Source organism: Idiotropiscis lumnitzeri, chromosome 18, assembly GCF_059441095.1.
Source record: "Idiotropiscis lumnitzeri isolate Australia: NSW breed Sydney's pygmy pipehorse chromosome 18, RoL_Ilum_1.0, whole genome shotgun sequence".
Classification (NCBI taxonomy): domain Eukaryota; kingdom Metazoa; phylum Chordata; class Actinopteri; order Syngnathiformes; family Syngnathidae; genus Idiotropiscis; species Idiotropiscis lumnitzeri.
Window position 1 is genome coordinate 13,145,532 of NC_142408.1, and position 19,199 is coordinate 13,164,730.

The 19,199-nt window shown below is 38.4% G+C and overlaps 1 protein-coding gene across 3 annotated transcripts in view; it reads left to right on the forward strand.

The window, feature by feature from the left end:
• Window positions 1-19,199, forward strand: part of dcc (DCC netrin 1 receptor) — a 321,689-nt gene that overhangs the window by 249,048 nt on the left and 53,442 nt on the right. For 2 of the 3 annotated variants that reach the window (XM_088281223.1, XM_088281225.1), the window contains exons 22-25: window positions 3,183-3,251; window positions 9,745-9,907; window positions 15,211-15,434; window positions 15,636-15,752. In XM_088281223.1, coding sequence (XP_088137349.1) covers window positions 3,183-3,251; window positions 9,745-9,907; window positions 15,211-15,434; window positions 15,636-15,752 — 573 coding nt within the window. The remainder of the gene's footprint in view (window positions 1-3,182; window positions 3,252-9,744; window positions 9,908-15,210; window positions 15,435-15,635; window positions 15,753-19,199) is intronic. The other variant, XM_088281224.1, reaches the window with a different exon arrangement.

Genomic DNA, 19,199 nt, shown 5'->3' on the forward strand with positions numbered 1-19,199 from the left:
CCGATATATGGGAGACAATTTAAGAGAGCTGAATTTAGCTCAATCTTAACAGGCGCTCTGCTCTCGGGTTCTCTTCATCAGCTCCAGAAAACTGCAAACAAATTGGGTTGTGCTGCTAATGAGGCAGCTTCTTCGATGTTGCAAGACTAAACTTTAAGACTCCCACTGGAGTAACTTCAAAAGCATAGTGTTTTCATTTGCGATGTTGTGTGACATTCTGTGGAATTACTCGTTTGTAGAAATTATGAAGCCTTTTCCCGAAATCGGGAACTATATCACCTGGGTGATAAAAAAAATAAATAAAATAAATCAATATACGCTATAGGCCATTTTATACAACAATAACAATATACCACAATGTCGATATTTTCAATTATTCTAGAAAATATTATACAGCACATTTTGGCTGCTTAAAATTCACACTTTATTTGAGGTATCATTAAACAGACCTGTATCAATGAGAACTGCTATATAAAATAGAAATCATGAAATGTAAACCAAAAAAGGCATGATTGTCTACATATTTTGACATTTTTATTGTGCAGTTCTCAAACAAAAAAATCTAAACTTGGGACTGTATTGTGAAAACATGTCAAAACATAATACTGATATATATATAAAATAATAATGTCATTTTAATCCAGGCCAATCTTTCGAGGCCACGCCTCCCATCTGACATACATACATATAATACAATTTCCGGTCGTTTTTAGCAATGTTTGTAGTAATGTTTTAGCATTTTGTCTCCAGACACTTTCAATGAAAATGTCTGCTATTTTGTTGTTTAAAGTTGCATATATTCCAGCCAGACTTCTGTGAAAAGTGGACTCCATCACCCAAGCACTTAATTCCGGTATTTCACGATAACATTAGGTTAGCTTAGCACTTAGCATGGTTTTCTGTCTTCTGCTAATTATTCCTCATAATCCCTATGTGAGAACAATATCTGTCAGAAGTGTAGCTATGGAGGCTATGATTGCTTACTTTAGAGAAAAACTGCAATGTGTTAAGCTGCACTGATAGCCTGCCAAAGCTTGTTGCTAATTTAGCTGCTGCGGCCCAAGTAGCACTGATCTTACCTCAACCTGCAGACTATTTGTGCTTTGTCGTTTAAATGCATCATGGCGCGCATGCGCAGCCCAGCAAAGCATGTTGGGACCATCTCCATTTTGATGAGGCGCGAAATGCTTATTTTGAGCCTTAGATAATCTGAAGGAGTCGGAATACCCAGCATGCTTTGAGGCGCACTTTTTAAAAAAAAAAGTTAATTAATATGAATTTAAAGTAGTCGTATTCGTTATGTGCATTCACACACATAGTTATTTATTCATTCTCATTAACTTAATTTAATTATGCACCATAAATTTGTCGTGTATGATGATTAAGTATCGTTATTTCTTCTCTCGTGTGGTGAAACCAATCACCTACTAAAGGACGAGTGACAACACCATAGGACCGCCATCATTTTCCCAATATTTATCTTAATATTGTGGATGCCGGAGGTTCTTGGATTTGATTGACTCTCCATAGTCTCTTTTTCACTGCTTGCCATCTCTTATATGCTTGAAACTTTTTGAATGTGCTTCAACACATACAGAATTCATTTCTGGATACATGCCTTCTCTACATGGACTGCAAAAACCTAATGATCACAATACTATGTTTGTTTTTATTACGCTGTTTACTTGAGTTGAAGCTAGAAATCCATTTCATAATCCAGTTTACATGCTATAAAACATAGAATCCGATCCACCACGTATGCCAATCTCTCTTGAAATGCAGAGCTTAATTTTTATGGCCGGTTTCCTTCTCAGCCCAGAAGAGAAATGGATTAGAGTCGGCATTATACATCAGAACAAAGGAATCGTAATGATTACACTTCAAAGAACTGCCATGCAGCTGCTCTGTACAAAATGCCATGACCACAATACATTTCTCAGTGCTGTTCCCGGTATTGGTTGCTACCTATATGATCTTATTTGAGTTCAAATTAAATTATTTTATATAATACACCATGTACCCTTTGATAGAAAAACATATCCAAAACAAAATAGATGATGCTTAATTTGATACAGTAACTTACACTTGATATTCAGTACAACTATTCCTTTTGCATTAACTCTTGTTTTCTTGGTCGCAAAAAAAATATTCTTGTCAAAAAATAATATGATTATCTTACATTGGGCATTATATAATTCCATAAATTGGCTCAACAAACCAGTTATGTTGCCTTTTTCTTTTGTATTTAGAAATCAATAAAATTATTATTTATCAAACTTTAGTTCTTTTGTTTATCTTGACTGATCTTGGAGTTTTTGCTGGCAAGCAGAAAGTACTAACTTCAGACTACCATGATCAGTAACTAGAAGTTAATAGGACATGGCCTCAAGTTAGAAAGGAATTCTAGAAGCTACATCACTACTTACTCAAAGATTTCAATTAATCTTTGTATACGTTTCAGTCTGTGGGTCCTATTTTGCGCCGTTGTGGGAGTGAACACAGTCAACCTGATTCATAGTAAATCAAAGCGGCTCATCTCATTTCCAATAAATTCAGCTCCTTAGCGGCGCACTGTCGACATGTTGAAGCATAATGGACTCCTTGCAGATCAGCATGCTCAAAGTACATTCACAAGGAACTGCAAGAAGATCTCCACTTGTAGATGATGTAAAATTGGCTGCTGCAAAGTCGCCACTTGGAGAGAGCCTTCCACCCATCTCCTGCACCACAACTTAAACTTGGTTTCACCTTATCTAAACTCTATTATACTTTCAGTCAACAAATTGTGAGTTGATCAGGCTGTAATGGAAAAGGTCCTCGGTCTGCCAGAATGCGCAGCGAGGCGCAGCGCTGTCTGCCAAATTCACAAACACAGTAAACGGCACTTGCCCCGGCACAAAACTACTGATGTGCCAGTGTACACCGCGGGCATGAGCACCTGTCCACGAAAATAGAGCCCCAAATTTATAATTTTGACATTGTGTGGATGACAACAAAAAATCCAAAGTAAGTGTAGGGCATTAAAAACAGACATGCCAAAAATCCGTTAATATAGCTGACCGCAACTCTTAATCAATCAACAATGCAACCCTTTTAGGTAATATAAATCACCATTTCCGTTGTGGTTTGATAACAGAAATTGAATATCATTTTAATTCTTCTGTTTTGTTTGGGTCTTCCAGGTCGAGGAGGCGGAGACCATTCCTACTGGCCATCTGATAGCAACCTAATTGACAGGAGCAGCATAAATGGTAAAACATATACACAAGGAACTTGACTGAACTGGATTGTGTTAACCAAAATATTTCTGAATTAGACCCACAGTGTAATGTTAAAATTAAGACTCGGATTAGCGCTCAGATCTAATTTTATGTGTAGTTGTAAATGTGCTGGAATTGCACTATATGGTTGCTTATTTACAATCTGTTTGCCTCACTTTCTATTTGTAGTGGTAGTTTGGGGGGCATATGAAATCTCATTAATCAGTGATTTAACTGCATACATTTACATTTTTAATTGTTACAAGTTATTATCATTGTAAGTTTTAGTGGAGGAAATGTGGTGACCTGCAGAACCAATAATTTATCAACATAATGAAATAGCAACATCATACGATATGCTATAAATTATAGTTTTGTTTCTGAAACTATATTTTGTATGTAAATGTCATCATTTTATGATGTTTTTAATGATTATTACAGCAACAGTTATTATCCTATTTTTGCCTTTTCAGACTTAACGATCATACGATGTATATTTTTTTGTAATGTTGCCGTTGGCTGATCTTTCTACAAAGTAATCACTACTCACTGGATTTCAAACTCAACTCAACTTTATTTATAGAACACTTTAACAACCACTGCTTGATACAAAGTGCTGTGTAGAAAGTAATAATTACACATAAAAACAAAAGACAGTTAAAATGCTAAGTTAAAAACATAAAATCACAAAACACAGCGTAGGTTGGTATGGTATGGGTGGTAGGATTAAAAAAAGTACCATATACTGTGACATATAATCTATTTTAAGGCTCAAATTAAAGACAGGTGGCGATTACTCGAGTAATCAATGGACTAATCGATAGGATAATCAATTCTAAAAAGATTGATGTATGATATGATAGAATAGTTGTCGAGTAATTGTGCTATGTTTGACACACTTCCTGCAGATGGTGTGTTGTCCAGTCAGGATAAAGAGCCCCGATACTAAGTGAGAATATCTCTGCATAATTTAAGCACATTGCCACAATGTATGATGGTCATTGTGTGGTGCAATTTACATGAATTCCAAGTCAGTCCAGCTGTTTATTTGGAGGCTGATCAATCCTTCTTAAGGATTATTGTCTGTACAATACTAGAAGTGAATCAAGATTTACAAACAAAAAAAAATAAATAAAAATTGCGCCTACCAATTTGAAAAGGTGCCCCTCAAATGAAGTCATCGACTAGCAAAACTGCTCCTCCAAGAAAAAAAAAAGTTATTTTGAGCTTTGTTTTTTTTATGGTCTTGCTTGAAAACAAGCGAATCGATGGAGGTCAGAAGTCAATGTCTGTAGCTGGTATTATTTTAAGAGTATTACTGCAGGGCTGTTGAGAATGATCTGATTTGTGTGCTTGTGTGTGTGCGTGTGCGTGCGCATGTATGTGTGTGTCCTGAGACAAATGTTTTGTCGGTTTTGTTGGTGGTGCTACTGCCAGAGGCGATCATAAATCCATCCTCTCTGACCGGAGCCCTCCTACGCCTGGAGGATGCCAGGTCACTGAGGTCAAAGGCTCATTCCTCAGGTCGACCATATTTCATCTTTAACACGTCTTTGTCTTCATGTGGCTTAGCTTTCCTCTCGCTGACAAACTACCAGTTGAGACGTTCATCTCAGACTGTTTCTATCAGGTCACAGCAATGTGACAGTCACTGTGATCTGACCTGTTGTGTTCTAATATGAGCGTGTTGGAAGCCCCGCGCAGGCGCACAGTTTTCTGCTGAAGGACAGAGTGACCGAAACTGTTTTCACTTTCTCCCAATTTTTATTCACAGGACATCCGGGAGCTCTTTACTGCTGAGACCATTAACTAATACATTTCGGAATAAATCACCTTGAGGTAGAAGGGTAAATGTATTCATGAACATTTTTAATTAAAGACATTATGATGTTAAGCCGAAGAACACTAAAAGAAATTTCAACAAAGTAGCTTAATAGATATAATTTATAAATGCATATTCCGTATTGTATTTGACATTTTTGCATCGTTAGAGCTACATTCATATTTAATTATTCAATAGGCCCTATTTTGATAGACTGGCACCTGTGCACCCGGTGTAAAAACGGGCATTTTTGTGCCAGCACAAGTCTAATCCACCGTGTTTGAGGACAGTGTTATGCCTCTCTTGACATTCTGGCACACTGAGTTGCCTTGCCCCCAATAATTTAACAGAAAGTAGTTTGTGTTCAGCGTAAAAAAAAGCATGAATTTGATAGACGCGCTACGCCTCACCGGGCGTTCCTGCCGCGTCCCCTGGCGCATCTGCAAATGTAGTTACAAAAAGTGGACTCGATTTTTGAATCTGGAAAAGCAGGTTTAACTCATGGTGCAGGTGGCGTAATGCAATTTTGGTGTATTTCATCAAGGCGCAGGCAGACAAATTTGGCGCGCCAATGGCGTGTATGGTGGATGTTATAGTATTTTATTAATAAATAAATCCCTCTGAACCATTATAGGAATCAATTCACTGAATGTAAAATCATTTTTTCATTTTGAACATATTTTAACAGCTCCGCTCTGACGGTGTGGCACAACTATTGGGGGAGGGTCACACACAGGCACACTACGGTGGTGCGCAATTGCCCACGTCACATGCGCTGCTGTCTGTTTTGGTTTTATTGTTTTGTTACCGTCTTTATTATTAATTTAGTTAATTGTTTGTTGTTGTATGAATTACTTTTGCTCCATGTACAGAAGTTCAGATACACTTGTTTTAAAGTGCCTTTTAAATACAGTTGTGTTGAGTTGAGTTGAAAAAAAAAAAACAGCTGACAGTACTTCCAGTTTATTACCCTCGGCTGAAAAACATTTTAATTTGAAAGGTGACCGTATTCTCTCCATTACATCGCTCTAAACTGACTCAACCCAAGTCAAGTTGTCTCGATGGCATAACGCTAATAATAGAATCCACAAGGTAGCAAAATTCGAAAAATTAATAGACATATTTGGAAAATGTAAAAACTTGTGAGAATTCAACACAGGAGCCTATATGCCCAAGAAGAAAAATAAATTTGCATTTTACAGACCAGTGGCGGGCCGGGCATTTCACACATAAGCCTTCAGTGAAGTCCTACTTAGTCTGACTTGAATAAATATGCCTCATAACACCATCACTTATGATACCACGGCTGGAGAAATAATATACAGACACACACGTGCGCACTACTGAGTGCTGGACTACCTCAGCTCACGAGAGTGCTTCTCTTGAAAGCTCAGACCTACCCGAGATATGGATGTAGGGCGACAGGTGATGCCCACGCACAAACGAAGCTTGCTCTGCACAATATTCTCTGCAATGTGTCAATGAAGCCTTCAAATCTGATTCTGAATTGTCAACAAATGTAATTTACTTGGTGGCTAAACGCATTGCTAAGGCTAAAATGCCATTCGGTATTGGTGGGAAAAAAATAGCAATGTAACCATTGTGCATTAGACATTTTTAGCTACTATGTTTATCTACATTTACTACATTGTGTTGCTCTGGAATGAAATGAAAGGTCGAAACAATTTAAGATTAAAAGGTGATGAAATCTTGTTTTCAGGACCTGAGCATTATATTGCACTCCCATTTTTGTTAGTTGTAAGATGTGATGGATAGTGGTCTTCATTGAAAGAGACAAGTGTCTTTCGAAAGACGGAGGGTTCAAGGAAACAGTGAAATAGGTAGAACTGCCTTCTTCAACACGTCACAATCATTTCTGTCTTTTCTCAGTCCCTTCTTCCACCATTGCTCCTCTTTATCTTTTGGATTATTTCATCTTTTCATTCTAGTTGCAGTTTTTGACCCTGTTCATGCTTTGTTTCTGCTGACACTCTTGATCTCTCTTTCGAACTTTCCTGCATACTTTTCATGTCTTTCCAAAAGGATTTCATTGTTGTGTTCTCATTTTATCTCTCTTTTCTCAAAGGCCAAGTAAATTAATATCTACACATAGAGATTACTATCACCTCCTTAACATCCCGATATGTGTCTCGGTCCCTCCTACGTTACCTAATTAGACAAAGTTAATGTAATGAAATTGTATAAAGTTTTTGGGAACATTTACTTGGTATTTACATTTGTTTTAGTGCCAACCTGAATATTTCATCGGTCACCTTCAAACTTGAGCAAAAATGCACCAGAATTTGCATCCAGACCTTCAGTTCTTGTTTGGTGTGCACCAAGTTTCCGCTCGACCATCATTAAGCAATCGAAAGTGTGCTATGGTTCCGAAATACTGGTCTGGAAGAAAAAATAAATCTGCAAACGTGACAGAGATACAACAATGAATAAAGTAATTATGTCACTATGGAGATAAAAACAGCCAACTGTCACCATTGAATCACAAGTCAACTGTTTAAGACTCTAATGTCAACAGGGAAGGAGGTTTTTGCAATGAGCTGGTTTTTCTGTCCATTATTTACTTTGATACACTAAAGTATGCATATTTTCCTGTAATGACTAATGCAACATCTGACAGACCTGTCGTCTGATTACACATTAAATATCACCAACTGTTGCTCCACACAATATATTTATTTTTACTTGACAGTCACATCAGAATTTAGCCACCTCCATGTTGTAATAATGAGAGAGAATGAACTAAACCTGAATAACGGGCACCTGATTTCTAACATCCATCCATCTATTAACGGTACCGCTATGGAGCCTCAGCCAGCTATCTTCGGGCAGTAGCCGGGGTTCACCCTGAACTGGTTGCCAGCCAATCGCAGTGATTCCTAACACTGTAGTACTAAAGGCACTCAAGAAAAAACTGTGCAACATGCAAGAAAGGGAAACTCTGATATTAAAAGCTTGAATAAAGTGAGGCTTCGTAGGAATCTTCAACTTCACATTCCCGTCTGAGGGAGTGACATCACGTATGTGTTGTGTCACATTTTCAGCGCGTTGACGGCTCATCACGTGTCCATATACCTTACATCAGTGTTCCCCAACAAGGGGTACGCCATGGGGGAATGTGAGCCTATCGCAGTCGCTACGTGGAAACATTTAATTTATTTCTCAGATCAATAACCTGTGGCACAATCACGCCAAAGTCAAAACAAAAGCTTGTCAACTCAAGTATCTCATTAAATCTCTAATGTCTGATGAAAATAATGTAATATACTATTGTAGGTCTGAATATTATTATTGCTCAGTGTTCAGGTGTTCCTGATATTTAGGATTAGTGTCTATAGAGGACTTACTTGAAGGGCATTTTTTGGGGTGGTAAATGGCATAAGAGAACATATAACAAAAGCAGGTTTATGCTTTATTTTGAATCATATTTTAAATGTATTTATTTTCATGACAACTTATTTACGTTTGAGTTAAATATAAGACAATAAAGACATGAATGTTCAAATTAAAGTAACAAGGAGATTTTCATTTAATAATCAATACTTTTGGAGAATCATCAACACGTATGAGGATACTCATGGATATGACAAAAAGGTTCGAGGGTACACAAGACAAAAAGGGTCGAAACCACTGCCTTACGACATAGACAGAGAGATATTCACTTTATTAAGCTGGATATGCAGTCACTATTTTGAGTTTTAGGTAAAAAGCACAAATATTAAGGTTGGTTGCACACTGTGCTGTCCACAGTGTTATCTAGTTTCGCTAAAGCCTGTCAAATCAAATTAAAAGATTGATCACAGGTCAGATGTAATTGTTATATTTGGAAACAATGTACATTATACAGGTTGAGTTTTGCTATTACAACATGAATAGTTGATGCCTTTGTATTCCGTTTGATTGAAAAATTTATTTTACAATAAGTAAAGTCTGGAAAGACGGGTTTTTTTTTCTTTGTTTGCTTTTTCCTTTTTTTTTATAAAAAAAAGAAAACAACCAAAAAACAGTCCATTTATGTGAAGTGATAGCCAGATAAAAATTGCAAGAGAAATTGTTAAGTCAAAAAGGTTGTTTTATTTGATTTTTAATAAGAAAAAAAATGTTTAAATAAATAAATTAAGAGTCAAAACAGGGTGTCATATTTATGTAACGCACGATCGTCATAAATCAGCTGAATGCAACAAATTACCTTGTAATGAATTTATTTTGCATTTCAAATCATGTTATCCATACAGTGACTAAATACATTTTTTCAAGGTGACAGTCGCAACACCAAAAACAGTCAAACAGAGCTTGATCAGTCAAGTTGTGGCTCTCTGTCGGTTTGACTTTTATTAATGTATGAATTGATGTTACTTTACTCATTTAAACACAAACACACACACGTACACTGAGGGAATGATGATGCAGAGCTGCCATGCAAGGCGTCCACTTGGTCATTTGGAGTATTGTGATGCTGAAAGACTTTACAGCGTTGTTAAGAACAAAGCAAAAAAAAAATTCTGAATGACAACCACACTATATTTATTTATAATTTGTATGCTAAGTATGTATTTGTTCTTGTAATAGTTACAATAGAAATATTTACAGCATTAATTCTTTATGGTCTTATATTAATGTCAATGTACGCTTCCTCTTTTTCAGATTCTCCCATCGGTCAAATGCATCCACCACATGGCAGTGCTACCCCGCAAAATAATAGTAACCTCTTGGTCATCATTGTGGTTTCGGTGGGAGCCATCACTGTGGTCGTCGTGGTTATTGTGGCGCTCATGTGTACACGACGCTCCTCCGCCCAACAGCGCAAGTAAGACATTGATTTCATCTTTGAGACGTCAGCAAGCATCTGTGAATGTAAAACACCAGATGGCAAATGATAGGCCCAGACGGTTTTGTATACTGTAGCTATTTTGCCCTTTTTACCAGGCAGACTCAAACAAATGTTTTTTATCCACAAAACAAGGTTTTGGTTCAATCCTTTTTTGGCAAATTCTCTTTTATTCGGACTTCCCCATCAACATTAGCATTTCGTTCAAAAAGTCTCTCTCCTTCTCTCTCTCTGTGCGTGCGTGTGTGCATGAATGTATGTATGTATATATGTATATATGTGTGTGTGCAGAGCTAGACCCTTGACCCTTTTTTGCCGGTCCATGTCCCACTCTCCAACCACGACCTACGTACCATTCCATCCTCGACCCTTCCGGGCTTATTCGTAAAAATTGTCGCCCCCCCAACCCGTTCCCGTCCCCTCCAAAAAAAACGTCTGTGCATGACGCAACTGCAAGAGAGATGCTAATGGAAGAGGCTTATTTATTGATCATTAGCTGGCTAATTTACTATTCAAATCCGATTACCTTATGATGGGCTTATTATGGTGGTGTTTTGTCAAACTGAAGTGGGTTAACGGTTTGACTTCCACTCTGTTCTCCAGCTGGGTTTATATGGAGCTATATATTCCGATTAGAAAGGATCCGAATGACCAAACGGAATGAAAATGCTCCATATGAACACCCCAATCAGAATAAAAAGACTGAATCTGAATGGAATTTCATTCTCATTCAATGGGGTGTTATATTCCTTTTGGCTATCCAAACGAACGTCATGTAGCATATTTTTAATGGCATTAATGACGTTTCCGTTGGTAGTAGAGAGAAAATATCTCTCTGGCCTAGAACCATCCTTGCCGATATCCATTCTACTCAACAACAATGATCTGGGCCCATTTTATCTCTGATGGATGGAAATGTCTGACAGTCTATATTCCTGTTAACCTGGGTGCATTTGCCTTCAGGCACAACATAATGTATAACTGTAGCATGTAAAATTCAATGTTGTGCATCATCCAGGGAATAGCCCTTCAGCTTCCCGCAGTCAAATGGCTGAACATGTAGCAACTCATTACTATATCAGACAAATAACTACAATAATCTTTACAAAAGACACACAGACAGACCAATATTTTGATGCACAAAATCTTTTTTTTTTTTTTAATTTCAAGAAAATAATTTACAAAGATTCAACCAGTCTTGATTAATCAAATTTGAGAACATGAAAAATTATGTTCAAAATATTGCAAGCTACAGGTAAAGCCACTTGTTTATTGTTTTGGTTCATGCTAATTGTTCTTCTTTACATGTACAGTTTATGATACAAGTAATAGTGCGGTAGCTATATATGAAAAGACATGCTTATTGAATTCAAACTATTGCAAATAGTTGTTCAGTGGTCCTCTACTCGCGGACTGGTACATACAAATACATGATTTTGTTTGACGGCAATCATTCACTGATGGGGATGCTTCAGACGCATATTCGTCTTCAGTATATCCACCTTCAGAAGGTAACGATGATTGTGTGCGTTGGGGTGAGGGCTTATATGTTCTATATATATGCTACGCTGAAATTATTTTTTTGAAAAAGAATTTGCCCGGTACCAATTAGGCAGCATCTCCATCGTTTGTATCCTTATTCATGTGTTTGTAGTCCTTGCTTGTGTGTTTTATTTGCCTATTTATAGTCGTAAATAATTCTAAAATAAGGGATTAAAATCTGCAAACTCATGCAATTCTTTTAACGCTGTATTTTTTTTTAGTGTGTTTGGGTGAGCCCTGCAGCTTTACTCATTCCTGTAACGCAGGCGTGGGCAAACTATGACCCGGGGGCCACATGCGGCCCGTTAAATGTTTTAATCCGGCCCGCCGAACTTGAAAAAAATTTAATGAATAAACCTTGTTGTTGTTTTATTTTCAAATACTGTGGTTTTTCAAAGACATATATTGTTGTAATGCTTTTGTTCACTTTCATTTAAAAGGAAATGGGTTTTTCTTTTCTCCGATGAGGTGAACTTACCAAAACACTCCATCCATCTGCTCCTGGTCCGGCCCCTCTGTCAAATTTTAGAACCCATTGTGGCCCGCCAATCAAAAAGTTGGCCCAGCCGTGCTCTAACGTTTACTCCTCGTAGCTGCTATTGACCCACTGGACTTCTCCTTACCGAAAAAATCAGAGATCCTGATGGAGATGAGGAAAATAAGAGGCCGTAGGGCTGATGTCAAAGGGAGGCAGAATGAGAGAGAGCGAGATAGAGAGATAATCCATCTCAACTAACTCTTACCTTGGGAAACCACGCTCTCTGCCCAATAAGATAGACGAGTTATCAGCATTGATCAAGGTGAAGCAGGATTAAAAAAAAAAAAAAAAAAAAAAAAAACAGTGCCATATGTTTCACCAAGACGTGGTTGAACCAGGACACACCAAACACTATTGTCACCATGGAGGGTTTCACACAATATGGCAGAAAGTGGGGAGAAGAAAACCCATGGGAAAATCAAAGAGCAGCTCTGAATCATAAACATTGAGCCTCTAGCAATCAGCAGCCGGTCATACGACATACCTCGGGACTTTTCACTCACAGATACACGATTGAGACGTGCAAGGTGGTCTCCAATTGCCCAGGTCACACGCACGGCCAATTCCGATAGGGGGGATGGTGCAGTATACGTGCCAATGTCACACACGAACTTTAGAGTCTAATTTATGTTTCCGCTTGTCAAGCACGGCGTACTCAGGCATGCGCACCGCATCGCCCTGATTTTAATGCTAATTTGGGATGTAGCGAGGATTAGTTTAGAAAACACTCCGTTCCAACCCACAATATACCCCGTTACACCCAACTCTACTGGCGATAGCAAAATACCAAAAGGAAATACTCCACCGCATAGTAAGGGTTTCTTTATACACGTCACTGCAGCAATGCCGTACGCAGTCTGCCTTTTTACTCAACCCACATGTGTTATTTTGAAAATATGTTGAAGTTTCACACCAAGTCGGACTGTGTCTCTGCATTTTACTGCATTTTTGTTCTGTTTTCCAGAATTTCTGGACAGGATCAAGACTCTTAAACGCAGACAGAAAATCTATTTCACAATAAATATTTATTTAACAAAAAAATAAATCAGCCGCGAGACCGACAAAGTACAACAAATGACGCTGGTGGAAAACAGGACGAAGAAAAAGAACCGAACGAAAATCACTTGCCTCTGAAGGACAAGGAATACCAATTCACCTGATTAGCAGGAACGAGATGAACAACTATAAGCAATGAAATTACTTACGGCGAGAACAAAGATCATGAAACATGGGAAGAAAAAAAGCGCGACGTCTAGTAATTTGAAACTTGGCAACATGAACGTGAGCAAGTGGAATTATCCGACTCCGAGTAGTCGGCACGGTTGTCCTTAAATAGTCCGTGGTTAATGATCGCGATGAGCAACCGGTGCGTGGCTGGAAGGTGCGTCTCTCCAGCCAGTAATGACACGACCGGGATGAATCGCGGGAGGGAAATGCCCCCACTAAAGCTGGACAGGCAACAAAACTGAAAAATGACAGTTTTAATGGCTCTAGCAGTTTCTCACGTCATTCACTCAATGCTGTGTGGACGTTATCCCCCTTGCGTATACAGGACCATAAAGAAAAACCCTTTAGAGTTTAGACTGTGCTTTCCACAAAACTTGCACCCGCAACGAGAATAGGGGCCCATAATTTGATAATGTGCATTTCCCTCACATGATTAAAATAATCTGACATCATTTTCAGTTTTCGCTCAGAAAATAATGGAAATATATACTGCATGTCGCTAAACTACATTTTAATCGCGTGCAACAGACGTACAGAAATTACGTCAGCTGAAGACTTTCTTCAGTTCAGCAACATTTGCGTTCCGAATGATTTGTCCGATCGTGTGTGTGAGTGTGCACCTACACCCGCCCTCACCAAAGTAGCTGCAACACTGCGGATGGGTTACAATTCTCTTTTTCTTTGTTTTCTGTTCAAATTTTTTCTCTCCTTGTCTTGACTATCACATCTGTTGTTTTGTTTTTTTCTGTTTGCGACCAAGGCCACCAAATAATATTCCCTTCTTTGTTTCCGCTGCACTGATTAGCATTGTTGGCATTTTTCACACTTTACAAAGCATTGGCCAAAACGGTTCATTCATTTCAATCCTGCTTTGCATTGATCATGTATGGTTAGAGTTGGGCATGTAGAGGAGGGTGGAAACAACGTTCTGTGTTTCATCAAAGGAAAATCTCTTGCAGCTGTGTGCAAGATAGAGTTTGATTAGGTCTGATATATACATTTTTTTATTTTATCATACATCCGGGTTTATGTACACCTTTAGTAGGAATCCTACGCACTCATTGATAAGTGAGATCCCAGCACTTAAAGTGGCATGTGAGCAGCTAAGGGACTGTTTTAACACCACAGACTGAGGCCTATTGTGCAGCTCACATGTGGATGTTATTGATGGTCTAGCCAACTGCATCACTGACTATATTAATTTCTGTGTTGAAAAACCTGACCAGTGCAGAGAAGTTAAGGTTTTTTACCAACAACACACTCTGACTGACCCCTGAATTGAAGGCTTTGCTTAACAAGAAGAAGAGTGCCTCTAAGGGTATAAAGAGGAGCTACAAAGACTAGAGTAGAGTTAGAGTCGGTCAGAATGAATTTCCAATTGCACCCCAAATGGTTGTTCATCATTTGTCAGTCATTATTGTGTATAATAAATAACGGAGTAAGTAACACATTTTTTTTAATTGAATTTGTACCTAATTGGATTAAATGTGAAAGTCATTTTACAAGCAACAGACTATTAATTTTCTTGATTTTTTTTTTTTTTTAAGAATTTATTGATCAAGGCTGTGTTTTTTAAACTGAGGAGTTCCCTCCCTAGGGGGGGCGGCGGGGTTATGAGGGGCACGGGAATATCATGAATATTTTTACAGAATATATATATATACATATATATATATATATATATATATATATATATATATATATATATATATATATTCCACTGCAATTGGGTGGCGCTGGAAAAAAAATTGAACCACTGTATTAAGAATTGTTTTATTAATTTGCTCATTTCAATAAAGACACCTAGTATGCACAAAGCAATTTGGATATAACATTCTGCTTCTTTTGTCATAATATTTACAGAGTAATCTTTGATCCACCCTGTTATGCTGTACTCATTTTCAAGTCAATATCCTTTCAATTTCCCACTTGACATTCCAGCCATCCACATTCACTAAATGTTTTTTTTTTGGAGGAAAAGAGCCAGCCACAGTGCCAGTAAGAGAAAGGGCAGCCAGAAGGATCTACGACCTCCTGATCTCTGGATCCATCATGAGGAGATGGAGATGAAGAACATTGAGAAAGCTCCCAGTGTGGCCCCATCTGGGCACGATTCTCCCATCCAGTCTTGCCAGGACCTTCCCCAGGTTGCCCACAGCCAATCAGAGAGCCAGATGGGCAGCAAGAGTAGCCACTCAGGTACATATCGATTAGATTTGGCACTTCTCCTAAAGCACATTAAAACACAGGAAACTTCAAAAAGATAACTAATTGAATTTAAAGCAATTTCAATATTTCATAATCCTGGATCAGCTTTGATAATGATTTGAAATGATAAAATATGTTGTGTCCCAAACAACACTTTTAAGGGAAATATAGCAGGCTGTTTTAACATTACAGGAGCGGACGGTGATGAAACGTCAAGCTGTATTTCTACTCTGGAAAGATCCTTGGCTGCCAGGAGAGGAACACGAGGCAAAATGATGATTCCTATGGATTCTCAACCGAGCAACACACGTACGTACTGTAATGTAACTTCGCTTTGTGCTCATTTATTTGTGACCAAAGAGAGCTTTCAAATGAGATCCAATTCAGTACTTGCGTTAAAATCTTCTGCCTTTACAGTGAAAGTGACTCTTTATGAGAGATAGTGGTGTAAAATAACTGATGTTTTCATTTTGGAGTGGTGTAGAAAAACCATGTCTTGCAGTTCCATATCGACTTAAAAAAAATTGTCCCTCGACAAACACAGTGTATTCCAATATTGGTCTGTCAATTGCATTTTCCCTTGTTTCCCCCGGTAAAACTTGTATTTATAGGAATGCTCTCTGATCGTGTCAGAATTCAGCATTGCAATATTGTCTTTTGCCTGATTCTTGATTGAATTTGTATTTAGCTATGTTTATTTTTCATTATTATTTAGTTTTCTAACTGTAAGAATGTTCTTCTCTATCTAGGATGTTGATTTTTTTTTTCATGGAGAAAGTTTCACGATATTAAATTCCTAATATTTTCTGTTACTATATTTGTATTTGGTTGTAAGACATTATAGCTTATTTCTTGAAGTACACAAGTAGCTGCTGTATCAGAGGAGCATCCCGATGGTGTCACCTAGCTGCAACCTCACAATATAATCCTGTTGACCTGAGCCTTTAGGCCAATCAAGATGCATATTCTGAAAAACCGACCGCAGTTCTGCATCATCAATGCTTTTGTGGGTTATTTGTTCTGACGTTGTGCTTGGCAAGGTAGCTTAGACGTGTTTACATGAGTCTCGTTTTCATCTGGAGAACTGATAGAAATCAACTTTGGCACTAAGGAAAGGGCATCTATGTGTACGCCTGTGCCACTAGTTTACGGGGACAAGAAATCCATTTTAGTTTAGTGATTGAGGCAGTGTATCCTTGGTGATTTCTCATTCCATATTTTAAGAGGACTGTGGCTGGAGGTCATTGGCAACAAGCGTATGCCATGGCTTCCAATCTCATTTGGTCAATGGCAACAGACAAGTTCCATTTCATCATACTATTTTTTGGTGTGTACTTAAAAAACACAGAGATGCCACTCTGAAATAATATGAAAGTCATGTATCGATAGATGCTGATTACTTCAATAACACAGAGGGTCCTCTTTTCTTAGGCAGGCATGTGTGCGCTTGGCAGAAAAATGAGCGCATCTTCATTTTGGTGCGGTCGCAAGTCTAGTCTACCATGTTTAGGACCAGGATGCGCCTCTCAGGGCGTTGTGGCGCACAAAGCTGCCACAACCCCGACACACTTGATAAATTGGTTTTAGAAAGTATTGCACAATGACGGTAAATTACCTTTACACCCATTACTGCCTGTGAAAAGTCTAGGAAAATAACAAAAGAAAGAAAACTCCACCCATGCACACAGTTGAGCAGGGTATACACAAAAAGACAAACGAAGTTTCCAGTGCGATTTGGCTGTGGAGTCAGCCACCTCGCTGGAGCTTTGGTACCTAAGATTTTTTTTCTAAGTATGTCCATCCATCCATCACTTGGGTCTTGCACTGGCGTGCTGGATTTTTCAAGTCATCTTTGAAATTTCAACCAGGGTTGTCGTGAATCTCGCTACCTGACCTTCGAAACGGCCCAGAAAAGAAGCACCGCACCACGAGGCAGAAGGTTAATAAAAATCAATGAATTAATTAATCAACATACCCCCAGGCGTGGTTGATGAGGTGTTCATCCGAAATTGACACCCGCTCGTACCATGACCCTCACTACTGCAAGCGCTGATGAACTTACTCAACTGCAGCGAGCCGCATATCTCGACGGTAAGAAACTCTTCTGCTAACCTCGTCTGTTTAGCGGCCTAAAACTAATTACAGCCTTGAGCAGTGCTGTTACTTTTAACACCACCGCAACGGCTACTGCCATTGAAGGGGCAATATCCATGCCTGGCTGCCAGCTGGCGGCCGGAAGCTGCCTCCGGAGACTGAACAAAACTTTAGCCTAGCAAAATGTCAGAAAACTACAAGCAGTCTCCCAACGAGGTTTGTTTGCACATTTATGCTCTTATCTACGTCAGCCTGTCTAAGTAAAGAAGCGACTGGCATGGTTGTTTTTATTCTGTGGAGGTGATCGTGTTCGCAGATTCGTCGCATATCTGATCACAAAAAAGCTCTTAAATCAGACAGAGTTTTTTAGGGGTGAATTTTAGTATTGATGTCATTTTTACATGCAGCACACCTATTATAGAAGTTCTCATGTTCAGCCGGCTCAAGTGTCCTTTCACTTTGTTCTATTATGTAAGTCTGTCCAAAGCTGTTGTTTGAGAAGACAAGTTGTCAAACATATTCAAGCATGTCCATGACACTGACATCTGAGGCAGTCAGTCTTGCTTTATCTTGCACAACCCCAAGGATAAGCTATATAAGGAAATGGATGGATGTCATTTACTGTCACGGAGCTCCTACAATTTATTCTGCATTCACCAGTGAATTTGAAAGTTGGACATTTTCTTTTCAAAATCCAGTTATGACCTTGTTCACGATTTGTATACTGTTGTGTACCATATACAGAACCCCCTTTCACATCCTTATAATCAGCACTAAAAAAATTATGCCAGACACCCTGGTGACAAGATTTTCTTGTCTGGATTCCTTCTTGCGCGCTCATTACTTCCACTTATCTATCAAGTTTCAGTCTTCATAGAATATATGATCCATGCCTTGTCTCTCTTTTTGTCACTTCACTCTTTGCCACTTTCAAATTCCACTCGTAATCGTGTTGTTCCCACTTTCTCGGCGTATCCTCAAAGATTCCTGTCCTCCCGTATCTCATTTTCATTCTCACCATCTTGTTTTGCTGTTGTAGTTCGATGCTGTTGTAAGAAATACAATCAGGTTATATCAGCAATCAGGTTACAGCCCCATGCTGTTATTTTTGCAATGTGTGACTCAGTGGGTGACTTATTTAGTTTTTGCAACGCGACATGCCATACTGGCTGTTCGTATAAGTGTGCCAGTGATATGTGGGTCATCCAGACGTAGGAAAGCCTCGAGGCTTCCCACACGCGGACCTGCCCTCAACCTCCCCTTATCTTATTCATTCTGTCATTCCATTGCTATCTTTTTCTCAAAAGTAAACTTCTGTCAGAGGACTTTTTATTTGATATCCTCGCTTTTCTCGTCAGTTTGATGAATGTGAGGCATGACCGTGTGGCTTTGTTTCATATTAAGGCTTGGAAGCAATTTGTCATTTAAACCTGTTGCGGTGATTACACAAAAGGTAGTATTATTTGGACAGATTTTTGATCACAAGTATTATATTATTTAGTAATGGGCATAATAATTGATTCATTTGTCATTTATGTTTGTTTTATTTTATTATTATATAAATATTATCCTGGCATAGTTTTATTTTTTATCATTTAATCAAGTAGTGAATCAAAAATACTTGGTAAAACTAACTAACTAGTAAACTAAATACTCAACTAT